Source organism: Delphinus delphis, chromosome 21, assembly GCF_949987515.2.
Source record: "Delphinus delphis chromosome 21, mDelDel1.2, whole genome shotgun sequence".
Classification (NCBI taxonomy): domain Eukaryota; kingdom Metazoa; phylum Chordata; class Mammalia; order Artiodactyla; family Delphinidae; genus Delphinus; species Delphinus delphis.
Genome location: NC_082703.1, coordinates 25,154,381 through 25,168,532, shown reverse-complemented (window position 1 = coordinate 25,168,532; position 14,152 = coordinate 25,154,381). Strand labels below are relative to the sequence as shown.

Here is a 14,152-nt window from a genome sequence, read left to right as displayed (position 1 = left end):
AGTTGCGCTTAGGAACCGTTGCCCAAACCTGCAGGAGATGCAGCCCGCTGCTGAGCAGGCTGTGAGGGTGTCTGTGCGTTTCCCAGCGGCCCTCACACCCGGCACTGCCGTCCTTCCTTAGGCCATTTTCTCCTTTCGTTCCCAGAACAGGAGCCCCACAGAACCAACCACTGAATCCACATCCCTCTGGCCTGACCCCAAGGAAACAAAGGGAAGCCTCTACGACCAATATTTAACTCAGAAACACCAGGAACGTCACGCAGACTTCAGATGTGGTGTGAGCTGCCCGCCACTTCTGTGTTTGAGAGGCTGCTCACCTGGGCAGGTGCTGGGGCGCGGCCGTGCCCGCCAAGCCCTTACCTGTTGATCTCCAGCGTGTGCACCCCGTACTTGCTCTCAATCTTGTACTTTCCCGGCTCCCCTGCCTGGCAGATCAAGCTGCCGTCTTTATACCTGAAAGAGGGAAACACCTGTCTGAGCGTAAAGGCCGACTGGCTGTTTTGCACGTGTCCCCACCTTCCTGTTTCCCATTCCCCGCCGCCCCTCGTGGGCGGGCGAGCGTGCGCGCGCACACACACACGCAGCACACTTTCGCTCTGCTTCTGCCCGATTCACCACTCGGATCGCAGGGCGGGAGCAGCTACGGGAAAGGCTCAGAGCCCACTCTTGGCTGTTTAAGGGGAGCGGGCTCTGGCAGGACTCAGACTACCTGGGCAACCCTCAACCTGCATGGGACAGAGCGTGGGCCGAAGGTCCCCTGGAACTTGTCAGGAACTCTGGATACATCACTCCAAGGACAAACGTGCCAGTTGGTTAGGCCCTGGCCCAGCCTCTGGAGCGAGGCCGCAGTGTAGCCGGAGTGCACGTGGAAAGACCCAACTGCTCTGCACCCTGCCTGGAGGAGGCTGGCCTCGGTGTCCCCCCAAGACAGCAGGGCCACGGCTCCCCCTAGGGCAAGGGTGGGTGGCTCTCAGCCTCCCCGGCCCACCTCGTGAGCAGCCAGAGGGCGGAGGCACTACTTTTCTGCTCTACTGCTGAGAGCCCTAACCCAGGACGTATGTGAAAGCGCCGTGTTGTGGCCAACGACAGACCCTGGGGACTCGGTACCAGCAAGTGGGAAAATAAATGAACATACAAGTGAGTTTTAGCAACGTACGTTGAAACTAAAAGTGTTGTCGGTGGGGCTTATTTAATTTTCAGCATCACAAGGCTCGAGGAACCCTCTCACTGTGGTTCCAGAGCCTTGGAGTTTAGGGTCTCCACTTACATGAGTAAAAGCGGAGCTGCAGGTAAACACAGGTCATTTCCGGGAACCTGGTTTTCAATAAAAGTCCTCTGGAAAATCATTTGGGTCAATTGCACTAAAATGAAAACGCCTGCCTAGGATTTCCAGGGGCCTCTCCGTGTTTTCATGCACGCACTTCCTGGTGAGTTTCAAGAGCATCGGTCCCTGGAGTAGGTGCCGCGCGCTCCCTGCAGGTGGATCTTCTCCACCCGCTCAGGTGAGTCAACGGGTGCAGATCCTTCAAAGGAAGAGCAGTGGGGCCTCTGCCCCGGGAGGCGCCCCCACTCACCACTGCACCACGGGGGTTGGGAAGCCCTGCACGGTGAAGCACAGCTTGACAGACATCCGCTCCCAGATGGTGTGTGACCGGAGCTGCACCAGGATCTCGGGGGCTCTGTTCAGCCGCTCCTCACGTAAGTGCCTCTCCCAGGCCAGACTGTCGTCCACCTGCCCCGGGAAGCAGCGCGTCAGGGTGCCAGGGGCGCGAGGCTCCCGCCACCAGGCCCGCGGGCATCGTGCTGACGGCACAGCTGCACCCGGCACCCGCCCACCCCTACCGCGTGCTGCAGGGCGTATCTGTCCACGTGCTGCAGGGCGTATCTGTCCAGCTTGTCCCGGGCATGGGTGCGGGCCAGGTGCACGTCCTCCTCCAGCTGGGCCAGCTCGCTGAGGAAACGCTGCCGCTTGGCTTCCCCATAGGAAGCCACCAGTGACTGGTACCTGCGGAAGCCAAGATGCCACAGTATTCTCGGGACACGTGCAAAGGGCATGTGGTCACTGAGGGCCTGGGACCAGACACGCGGTCCCCGGGGACTTCCTAAGTGGGCTCGAGGAGAGGGTGGGAGAGAAGCTACTTCTGCTTCTTTTGCAAGCTCTCCTCTGTGCCGCGACTCACAGGACCCACTCGTTTTCCTTAGAGGCTGCCGTTTCTGAGTGAATTTAAGACTGAAGTGAAGCCTTCTGAACTAATAGATTCAAATTAAGAAATAAGTCTGTATTCTAGAAAAAGTAAAAGGATACAGTCAGCAGCTTCTTAATCTGTCGGGGCAGAGAAATGAGGGGCACCTCCTTTCTGGCCCGAGGGCCACCTCTATGGGCTCCACAGGTTACATCCTGGCACTGCCTGGCCCAGCGGTGCGTCCAGCCAGCCTGTCACCCCTCCCCGGCCCCATCCCCTCCTTCACCACCGCGTTCCAGAGGCCCCAGCAGAGCCAGAGGCTTGCTGTTCCCTGGGCTGCCCGGGAAGGGAAAACAGCAGCATCACGTGTGCAGCCGGGGAGGCGGGGACCAGGTGGACGTGGCTCATAACGGTGGGGTGTCAGACTGGAGGACTTCCTGCTCTGTGTGGCCCAGCGGCGTGGGGAAAGCCGTCCTAGAACCCGGGCAGCTCCCCCCCATCCCCAGCCTCTCCCGCAGCCCTGACTACCAGTTTGCGCTTCTCCAGACACAGCGCAAATCGCAGGCCTGGTGCCAGGTGTCCGGGAAGTTGGAGGTTGAACACAGAGTTTCAGGAAACTCTGCAGCTTCTTCAGGCAGAACCGTGGAGACAGGAACTGTAATAAAAGCTAAACCCCGAGCCAGTGTTGATTCAGCCTCGTCTTCACTTCCGACCAGCCCAGCCCAGCCCACACCTGCCTGCGTCCCCTCCCCGGACACACACCCACAATCTCCTCGCCCCTCCGGCCTTTCCCCACACCCTCTGCTCATGGTGATTCTCCACGGAGGAGAACAAGCGTCTAGGTTTTTAGGCACGGGTGCACACCCGTCACATCACGTAACCCCAACTGCCCGGCTCCCCTTCACTCTTGGAGCCACACGCACAGAAATGATTTTGTAGGTCCCGGTGGGAGAAACAGCGAGCGCTTTGCTAAGAGGGCTGGCAGGAACCGAGCTTTCCTGTCTGCAGTGAATCCCACTAAATGACAGCGTAAGCAAAGGCAAATCTCTATTCCTGCCGCAAACTGTCCTGATAAGCTTAAAGGATCAGAAGTCCCACCTGGACCTCGTTTAGAATGTCTATGTGAATTGCACTTGTCAATCGCACTGCCAGTGCCGGATGTTTTATAATAAATATTAGAACTAGAATTGCTCCCCCTGGCCGGCCCAGCCCCCAATACTGTGATCTGGGACATTGAGAAAGCACCCCTGCTAGTCTGTGATGGGGTGACTGTGACACTGCCCCCTTGTGCAGAATGATGTCACTCATCGTGCATTTGCCCTAAAGACAAGCCCCTCGGACAGCTGCATAACGCAGGGAGGCCCACTTTTCACAGGACAGAAGTAGAGGCGTCAAAGGGACATTTCTAATCCCCTGTATCTTCCAGCAGAACATTTCCAGACCCTTCAGGGCACACCAATGCCTCATTGGTATTTATTTTACATGAAGACACAGCTTAACTCAAACTGATGAACCCATAACTTCATCTCTCTCCAAGGACCGATTTGTCCTGTAGGTTAAACTCATATCTGCCACAGGAGGTAAGGAATAAATACGTACTTTCAGGAAGGCCAGCAAGAGTAGTGAATTATCATAATAAGGACTGGAATTCATCGAACTCCTCAAATCACCCTACACCGGGCTCCCTCGAATGGCAGGGACAGAGCAGGGGTTGCGATAACATCTCCATTAACTCCGGCCCCGCTCACCAAAACCTCCAATTACTTAGATTTACTTTTAAAGGAGGAAAGACCTAATTTCAATAAGACCTTTCACATGGGAGATATGCACATGGGTTGTGAGAATAACATACTGTGAGGGTCCTAAAATGCAGAATCCCAAAGCATGGGTGCTGGGCTCCGTGGAGAGCTGACACAGCCCTGACCTATATCCACTGTGCTTGCCCAGAGGGACTGACATTTACCCTGGGCTCCAGGGACACAGTAACGTTATAATCAGTCATCAAGAATCCAAATACATTCTTGAGTCAGATTTGCTATTGCAAGAGTAGCTTCATGTGTTTTAGGAAGATTTCCAACAGCCAGGATTGTCACAAAAGTCATTTTTGCTGAACCACGTCAATCATGGTAACCCACTCCCTGACTGTTCAGATTAATACACGCTTCCTTTCCCCATTTATTTCCCCTCAGGAAACTGAGGAGTAGGAACTTTATGGGATAAGATCACACCAAGGTATAACTGATTAAAATAAAATTATAAAGCTCTGGTCTTCTCACTCCCTGTGCGAAAACCGGAAGCATAGTAGAAGCCTTTCTGAAATAATCCAACACATAAAACCCAGCTCCTTAATGTACACATTCTGAAGTGATTCTTTCACAAAAGAAGTCTTCACTTGACAATAAAATAAATTTTCAGGGCAAAATTCCCATAAGGCATCTAAAAGATGATTCAAAAATTTTTTAAAATAAAGGCTAGGGCTTCCCTGGTGGCACAGTGGTTGAGAGAGTCCGCCTGCCCATGCAGGGGACGCGGGTTCGTGCCCCGGTCCGGGAAGATCCCACATGCCGCGGAGCGGCTGGGCCCGTGAGCCATGGCCGCTGAGCCTGCGCGTCCGGAGCCTGTGCTCCACAGCGGGAGAGGCCACAGCAGTGAGAGGCCCGCGTACTGCCAAAAAATAATAATAAATAAATAAAGGCTAATCTTTTCAGCTATACAATATTTTCACTAAATAGATTCCTTAGTCATAGTGCAACTTTCAGACTGAAACGTGTTGAGCGAAATCTCATTTTCCTTCCAGTTTTGAGTATTTTAGCGATACAGAGAAAACTTTCTAGGAGTAAGTAGGAGGAGAAGGTGAGGGGTAAAAAACAGAGCAGCTACGAAATGAAGCATACATGAGATGCTCAAGTCCTCTGCTCTGAAAAGATCCAAGGCAGTTGACCACCTGTTTCTCTGTGATCTGGAAATAATTTTAAGACCGAGGTTCTTAGTCACCCACCCCATTCCTGTGACATATTCCCCATGAGCTGAGTCTGTAGCAATGTGAAGCATGAGGGTCTACAGAAGCCCCTCCCTGCAGCTCTGTGTCCACACGGACACGTGGCTGGAGTCCTGGCCTCTCTTTGGAAGATTCCCCACTCAAGTCTCCAGCCTCACAGCTGTTCCTTAGTAGCCGAGGAGGCTGGTGGTGGAAATTGGAAAACTCCAACTCAGCCCTTGAGGTCCTGAGGCCTCCGAATGGGACCAGCGTGCTTTCTGGGGAAAGGGAGTGAGTCTGGGGGCAGAGGACAGAGGCCTGAGGCCAATCCAGCTGCAACGTGTGGACAGTGGCCGTGGGTCCTCTGGACCGCAGGGTTCTCTTCTGCACGAGGATGCAGAAAATCCACCCCCAGTCGTTTCCTTGTCGGGATGAATCAAGACGATGACGGTGGAGAATAAGAATCGACTGAAAACGGTCGTGCGTGGCTTTCACTGCAGCAAGTGTTCCCTTCCCAGTTTGCACACGTCCCCTTTCAGCTATGCCCCACCCCCACCCCACCCCCACACCCCCACACCCCCACCTCCACACCCACACACCCCCCCCACCGCCTCATTCTCTGACTGCAGAGCCCCTGCCCAGGCCCCAGGGCAGCGCGCGGCCCCCGGGGCTGGCCCAGCTGCAGGCAGAGAGGGCAGGGCGTTACCTGTGCTTCCTTTCCTGCTCATCCTCTTCCAGCGCGGAGCTCACCTTCCTGGCACACAACCTGCAGGTGGTCCCCCCCGGTGCCGTCTGGCTGGACTCTCTCTGCGAGGACGACTCCTGAGTGACAGATTTCTGGGAAGACGTCTGGGTGGAAGCGCGCCTTGGCGAACATGGGAAAAATCACATGTGGTGGAGAAGTGTAAAAATGCATCGTCACAAACAGCATCACTCCCTTTCCACGCCCCCAAACCATCCTCGAAATGCAGGGCACCCACACCTGCACATGCGGACACACACACATGCACATGCCTACAGGCACACCTGCATGTATGCGCTCACTTGCACATGTGAACACACACACACACACACACCCCTAAGTGTGGCCTCCAGCCCGACTGCACAGGCCCATCCCCCACAGGGACGTGCCCCCAGACTCAGCTGCACGACACCCCTGCCCCTCCCTCAGGCCAGCCAGTGCCTTCCAGGCCCTTTTGGCCTGAGGCCATGATTATATATATATGTAAATCTTAAGGGATCCGAAGCTCCCTGAGGCTGCTGGGAGGAGCACAGAATGTTTGGCTTTGTTTGTTACCAGGATGGCAGCTAAGCACAAAGGACCACAGGCAGTTCTAAATACAGGGGCCGGGACGGGGACCTGAGGCCGGAGCCCGTGCCCGGCGTCCACCTCCTAAATTAACACCGGGGAAACGTGGGCGGCCAGGGCATGTGCCGCTGGCCCCTGCAGACGCAGAACCTCAGAAACTCACAGATGAGCCTGCGGCTTGACACCAGCCTATCAGACAGTGAACGAAAAGTCTACCTTTTGCAACATTATTATTAACGTAGCAAAATTATCATTGAGATGGGCTTCCATCCCATCTTCACTCGGCCCCCGTTAACTTCTGTCCCACCGACATTCTTTCCCATGGGTTTCCTTCTCATCGCCCTCGCTGTTTGGTGACCTTTTAGATTCTAGCTCTGGAAGGCATGTGAAGAAGAGTGAAGTCAAGGAGCAATTACTGAAGGTCCACGACTCATGAGCTAAACCAGGGGCTAAGAGCCAGTCTACCAGGACCTGCCGGCATCTACAGGATTTGCAGGGATCTCCCAGGATCTTCCAGGACCTGCCAGGATCTACTAGGATCTGCCAGGACCTGCCACGATGCCATGCAGTGCCCCACATAAAGTTTGCTGTGCAGCCGGGTCAGCCACGTTCCCCGTCTGGCTCTGGACACAGGCATCGGGGAGCACGGCCCTCCCTACCTCCCCGGCTAAACCAGTTCACCTCCAGTCTTCAGGGGACTGGATAAAGCTTCTTGCCTTGAAAGTCAGACAAAGCTCGTCATCAAGGCTCGGCCTGCCCCCATCAGTGAATTACAACTTACTTTTTCGCTGCATATTCATCCACAAGGTACCTTGTTTGAATATTACGGTATGACTGGTCAAAGTGTTTGTGTCTCTTTTGGTAGAAGGGCACGGCAACAAGCGACATCTTTGTGGACACCTAGGAAAAAGAGTAACAAACAGAGCAGAGGTCCTGGAATTTCTAAAGTAATCAGGCTCCTGCAATTCACACTAACCTTTTAGGTTGTTCCAAAGAGGAAAATCAACTCCAATTAGCAAAACCCTTGTGGGGGAAGAGAATGTAAGAAAGGGTCTATAAGAGGAAATAATCCTGGACGCCTATTAAGTTCCCTGGGACCTGACTTCATTTCTCGTTTGCTTCCATAAAAATTAGAAGATTGAGCCGCACGTTTCACTTAATTGTAAACTCACCCAATGTCTACAAACTATCTAGTTTGTTCAAGGCAACCGTGAAAAGCAATGTGAGCGATAAGGATAAAAATAATTAAAGCACAGGTCACAGAAGTAAACAAACAGAATACAAGAGAGGAGGAGATAAGAGCAAAGGAGACACAAAACGTGCTGGGAAGTAATGGGGGGGGGGAGCACGTGGCCCAGGGCCACGGCAGTCAGAGGCCCTGAAGCAGGTGACATTTGAGAAGAGCCCAATGGACTGGGGAGGTGATGGGCGGAGGTGGGGCGGACAGAGGGCATCCCAGGGGCAAAGTGGGAAGCAGGAAAACCCTGGGGCTCAGGATCTCGGGAAAAGCAGACAGGAAACGTCACCCCGGAAAGCATGCAGCCGCACGGAGGTTTCGGCGTCCACGCAGGAGGTGAAGACTCTCCTGCTCTGAAGGGGGGTTTGAGAACAGACGGTCTCCAGGAAGCCTTCCAGACCCAGTCCCCTAAAATCCCGTCTCACTGGCTACTTGTCGGCCTGCTTGGTTGGGTGGGACAGGCCTGGGGGCTGAGCCCAGCTCCACAGTCTGGGGGATGCGGGGAAGTGAGCGCTCTTTGGCTAAATTCTCCCCAAACAAGAAGTCTTCGAGACCCACCCTGCAGCAAGGATGTGGGGATTTGAAGCAGTGCAGGTATTAGACGGCCGTTTGCTGCATGTGTTCACCCAAATAAGTAAAATGCCAACTTACCGGGCTGCTTGACTCTCTCTAAAAAGGGACGCAGACCATGTCCCTAAATCCCTGTGATTTTTTTTTTTTTTTTTTTTTTTTTTGCGGTAAGCGGGCCTCTCACTGCTGTGGCCTCTCCCGTTGCGGAGCACAGGCTCCGGACGTGCAGGCTCAGCGGCCATGGCTCACGGGCCCAGCCGCTCCGCGGCATGTGGGATCATCCCGGACCGGGGCACAAACCCGTGTCCCCTGCATCGGCAGGCGGACTCTCAACCACTGCGCCACCAGGGAAGCCCGCCCTGTGATTATTAACCTCCCAAATTAAGGGGCACAAGAACTCCTCCAAACCCGAGCTCCATTTTTGTCCTCTGTGTTGAAATTGGAATAATCTGCCCCGATTTAAAGAAGGACCCTTAGGAGGCCTCACAGCACAGCCCCAGGGGACACGGGGGTGGAAACGGGCAGAAAATGCCAGGTCCTGTCCTGAGACGGGCCCTCACCCTCATTCCTCATTGCAGCGCACACCTCTAAGCAAACGTTAGAAAACCTTACAAGCATAGAATTTGCTCGAAGTCTATGTCTCAGGATCCGTTCCCTTTAGACTGTGACTTTCTAGAATCACAGAATTATAGAGCTTGGAAAGATCCTTGGGGATTATCCAAACCCCTATTCTATGGGGGAGGACGAGTGGGGCAGGGGACCCGCCAGCCAGAGGGGAGAAGTGATTTCCCTAAAAACATACAGAAGTGCCTGCCCATCGAGAGGCCGCCAGACTTCTCCTTCGGGGTCTCCTATACTTCTCCACACGAACTCACCTCAAAATTCCCTCCTAAGAACCAACTACCACGTCTCCATTGAGGGTCCAGCGTGTGTCTTGTGGCTGGCGTACATTTGACTATAAATATATAATAGGATGCTGCACCTCAAAGAACCCAATAAAAACATACCCCTCCACTCCACCCCCGGTTTGAAAGAGGTACCATAACGTTGAGGTCAAGTGCACAGGTTTTGACACCTGACAGGCCTAGGACTGACTTCCGACTCCAGCACTACTGTGAAGTGACCTTGGGCTGACCTATCATTTCTCTATCTTGGACGTTCAACTGAATCTGCACAGTGCTGGCACCGTGCTTGGCAGGGAGGAACAAACAACTGGGGGCCGCCCCTAGCACACTGTCGTTGTCTGGTGCTGTTAAGTTGAATTCTGCAGGTGTCTGAAAACACGCACTTATCACTTTAACACTTGAACAATATCCTCGACTGCATCTCTGGGATTTTCCAATGAGTTACTCAGGGTGAATCTTCAAGGAAAGCTTCCGCCCATAAGGTACACACTCCGTTGCTGGGGACAGGTCACTGGATTGATGTGTTGGGGCACACGGGTGGCCACTTGGAGCCAGTTTCATCCAGACGCCTTCTCCCATCACCCCTGCACTCACGGAGGAAAAGTCAGCTACAGCAGAAAAACCCAGAACAGCTCCTGCACCTGCTGCTGCACCAGTGGTCCTGTTCCGTCACAATATTTACTTACATCTGTGTGGAGTCACCCTGCAGATCCGGGTGTGTTTCTTGGCAGAGAGAAGAATCCAAAAATGGCCTAGGTGACTGGAGAGGATAAGCTATCTCGACATGTGTAGAGTGTGGCAGCTAGCGCCCTCAGAGCCCCCCCTCGGTGGGACCCTGCTCCTGCTCAGAGCCAGCGACCTGCGGGCTCCGAGTGCAGTCAGCACCCGGCGTGTCCTGGGCTGACGTGACGCCAGTGTGGCCGCTGAGTCCTCACGCCTCCTGCCGGGAGCAGGCGCTTTGCGGCGATCAGGGGCAGGGCCGGAGTCGAGCGCACGTGGTTCCCGCGCTCTCGCTCTGACCGTGGACTTGCTGGAGGTACGACCCCCAGGACACCATGGGACCGCGGCGGTACCCAGGGCTCAGCCCACGTGATTCTCTGCTAACTGAGTGGACATGATGCTGACCCACCCGCACTTGGAGCACCTGCCCTGCCCCGCGCCGGCCAAGCCTGGACCGGGGGGCCATTGCATTTCAAGGACAGAGACATCTTAGGGACGCCTGCTCCGGGGAAGGCAGCAAACTCCCACCTTCTGTGCATGGGGCCCCCTGCCCGCACTCACTGACTGTATGAGCCTTAAGCCCAGCCCAGGTGCACAGGAAGGGCCACCACACAGCCCAAGCCCACGCCAGGCCACCCATTTGGGCTCTGCTCAGTGGACCTCAAATTCCAGAACCTGGGGACTTCCCTGGTGGCACAGTGGTTAAAAGTCCGCCTGCCAATGCAGGGGACACGGGTTCGAGCCCTGGTCCAGGAAGATCCCACATGCCGCGGAGCAACTAAGCCCGTGAGCCACAACTACTGAGCCTGCGTGCCACAACTACTGAAGTCCGTGCGCCTAGAGCCCGTGCTCCGCAACGAGAAGCCACCACAATGAGATGCCCACGCACCACAACAAAGAGTAGCCCCCACTCGCCGCAACTAGAGAAAGCCCACGTGCAGCAAGGAAGACCCAATGCAACCAAAAATAAATAAATAAAATTTAAAAAAAAAATTCCAGAACCTGCCCGGGTGTCCCTGTCCCCACTGGGGACCTGCAGACAGGGGGGAGGACGCCTCGTGGAAGCGAGTTCCCTGCAGGCTCAGCATGGGCTCCGACCCCCCTCAGCCTGGGGCCGTGAGGGGCGTGGCCAGCTGTGCTAGGGGGACCCCACCGAGAGGAGGGCGTGGCGGGCGGTGTGCACAGAGCTCCCTCCACTTTCTCCTCTTTAGGGAAACGACCCCCAGCTGACGCCTCAAAACACAGCGAAGACAGCGGCCCCCAGCACAGTTCTGGGGGGTGAGTCCCGCATGGAGGGGGTGTCGGGGGCGGGATTCCAGCGCTGACCCTGCCGCCCACCCAGCTCTCGGGGCTCAGTTTGTTTTGCTGAGAACAGAGGGGCCAGAGGAGGAGGCAGGAACATTCCTTCAAGCGCGCCAGCGGCGCCTGGATCTGTGGCCAAGTTTAAAACCACCGGAGGCAACACTGCTCCGCCCACTGACCGCCCTCAAATACCACAGAAGCAGAGTCGACCTTGATGAAACACACAGGTTCTGGTGTTTTCAGCGATCGTGAGTGACTTTACACAACTTGAGATGCGTCACCTTATTCTGTCCTGGTTCGAATCTCGACATTTCCTATGAGGAAACCGCTTCAGGTGATGAAACTAACCCTCAGGTCACTGGTTCCCGGTGACGAAGCCAAATTTCCATCCCGGCGTCTGACTCGGCACCGGCCTGCTTCCCACCCACCATCGCTCCTGCCACCTTTGGGAATCATGACACTGAAATGAAACGCGAGCCTGTCAAGCACTGGGGGCCATGCGTCCGTGACAGGCTCCATCCTGATCCCTTCCTGCGAGGACTATCTGGAACCGATCTCTCATGTCACCAAGAAGGGTTTTAATCTGTGAAGACGTTTCAATGAAAACACATTTACTTCCATTTCATAAAAGAAATGGTTGTTTGTGCAGCTAAAGTTGTTGAAGTCCATGAACACACCAAGGTAAAGCTCTTCTGGAGAAACAGAAAGGGTACAGTTGGTCCACAGCCCCAAGGAACTATGCCCTCGGTTCCCAAGACGGGTTCCATTCACATCGGGGACTACTTTCCCCAAGGTTTTTCCAAACTACTCAGCTCCAAAAGTAAATATAACTGAGCACAGCATAACTCTCAAAATCTCACCATCCGACGTGGTCTGACGTCTAACGTCTGTCAGCCAGCTTCCCAAGTGTCCCCCAAAGAGCCTCTCAGCCCCAGGACTGAATGTCTTAGCAGGTCGCTCAGCTACCTCTCTCCCTGAAGCTCCAGGGTTCTTCCAGGCAGCCTGACCCACCCGGGCCCAACGCTTAAGCAGGATCGAATTAGATGGAGAGACAAGATAATGCGCTGCTTCCCGGACAGAAGCTTTCCAGCAACCCAGAGACTTACCACATTTTTCATAAATGGCGAGAATTAAAAACAAATCAACGGTGACACAAGTATTTCATCCCATAAACTTTACCCTTGTTTTCATGAAGCACAGGCACATGGGTGAAGGTCCCTAATTCAGAGTTAGCGTCATGCGAATTCGCTGCACATAGAGCCCAGACTTAGTCCAGTAAATAGCTACTCTAAATGATCTTTGCTGCGTGTGCTCTTCGACGCCTGTCTTACGTCTACTCAGTGAGGAAGGACCTTGAGACCAGGAGGTGGAGAGAGCTAAGCATTTCCAAGCACTGAGACCCCACGTTCCTGCCTCACTGCCCCTCCCGGGCCTCCTGGGTTCAGGCATCCAACTCCACTGCATTTTTCTGGGGCAGCGTTTCAAGAGCATGACCAGAGGAAGCTCAGGCTCTCTTAGGGAAACCGAGCCTGAAAATGCTGCAGGATCGTAACGCATGAAAAAGCACAAAGGGGAAAAGCATCATTGTGAGGGGAGAAATTAGAAACAGTGACAAGAAGTACTGTTTTTGTCCCCTCCCCTAGATGCTACAGTCAGGTCTGAGCTGAAGAGCCCTGCTTTCTTTCTGTTTCTCTTAAGAAAATATCCAATTTTATTTCACACCATTTCAAACCTGCCCTCTCCTGACAGAGGCTCTCATTTCTGTGACTCGTGAAAATTGCAGACATCCATCAACCAACTCAGGGAGCAAAAGGAGATGCTGCAAAAACCAGGGCTAAAGTGCGAGGGCTGGGAAGGGGCTCAGAACCTCCTAACAACACAGAAAGTATTCGAATCCAGTCAAAGAAACCCAGACCTTGGCTCTAATTACTGGCTGGCTTTCTGCATGGAGCGGAGTTCGTTGGTTCCCATGGCTTCACCCTGACACCCTCTGCTTAGGAAATCTGAGTGCAGCCAGCTTCTGCACGCTATCCTTCCTTCCTCCAAAGCCTCACATCAGAAAAGGAAAGAAGCGGAGGAAACTCACCCAGAGAGAAAGGAAGGTGGCGAAGAGGAGACAGCGTCTGCCTCACGGGCTCACCGGGCTGCAGGCTCCGGCCGAGGGAAGCAAAGCACGTCTCCCTCCAAACGTCCAGCCTCCCTCCCATTTATGGCTGAAGAGATGCTATTTATAGACCCTTGGGAAGCCTGGCCCCTCGCTGATACCTGCATCATAAATCATCAGCCTGCTCTTAGGAGGGAAAAAGTTTCATTCGAGGCGGAAAAATCGAAAAGTGAAAAGCATCCTTCCCGACTCACAAAGTGCATTTCTCACGCCCAGGAAACTGAGGAAGCAGCTACCGACCGAGAAAAAGAGGGCAGGGCCCTGACATCTCCCGCCCGCCCTCCCCAGACTCCGCTGCACCCCGAACATAAATTTGCAGACTTATCTTTAATGCTTTGGGGCTAAAGTTTCCCTGGTACCTAAACGGACGCTCGCAGATGAGTCTCTAACACAGACCTGATTGCAAAAGCATTTTCACTATTTTGACACCAAATCCCGAGAGTGCTGTTAGCCGTGGATGGAGGGAAGGTGGCCTCTGGGGTGCGTGTGTGTTTGGTTGGGTTTTTTAAAATTTATTTCAGAGATGACTCAAGCTCTGACTTGGTTTCATCCTGGGGTTAATTTAGCCAGAACTTCTACCTAAAAGAGGACCCATGCCTAGTCGGCAAGTTACGTCTTATTTATAGTTATTACCACCGGCGTGCGCGGCATCTAACCCGCCCAGATGACTGCAGGGTGCAGCATGTGTCCAAGTATAAATAACACACGACTGGCATGATTGATCAGGGCTGTCACAGGGAGCCTATCGCCGAGAGGCGGGCCGAGTCGGGATGCCCCGCCTCAGA

General features: G+C 54.2%; 1 protein-coding gene across 1 annotated transcript in view; it reads right to left on the bottom strand.

Annotated features, from left to right (window-relative positions):
• Positions 1–13,329, bottom strand: part of MYOM2 (myomesin 2) — an 80,415-nt gene extending 67,086 nt beyond the window's left edge. Inside the window, exons 1-6 of the mRNA XM_060001312.1 lie at positions 13,290–13,329; positions 7,251–7,369; positions 5,867–6,025; positions 1,843–2,005; positions 1,575–1,732; positions 361–453 (exon numbers count right to left, since the gene is read on the bottom strand). Of these exons, the coding sequence (XP_059857295.1) occupies positions 361–453; positions 1,575–1,732; positions 1,843–2,005; positions 5,867–6,025; positions 7,251–7,357 (680 nt within the window). The 5' untranslated portion in view covers positions 7,358–7,369; positions 13,290–13,329. The remainder of the gene's footprint in view (positions 1–360; positions 454–1,574; positions 1,733–1,842; positions 2,006–5,866; positions 6,026–7,250; positions 7,370–13,289) is intronic.
• Positions 13,330–14,152: the final 823 nt, after the last annotated feature.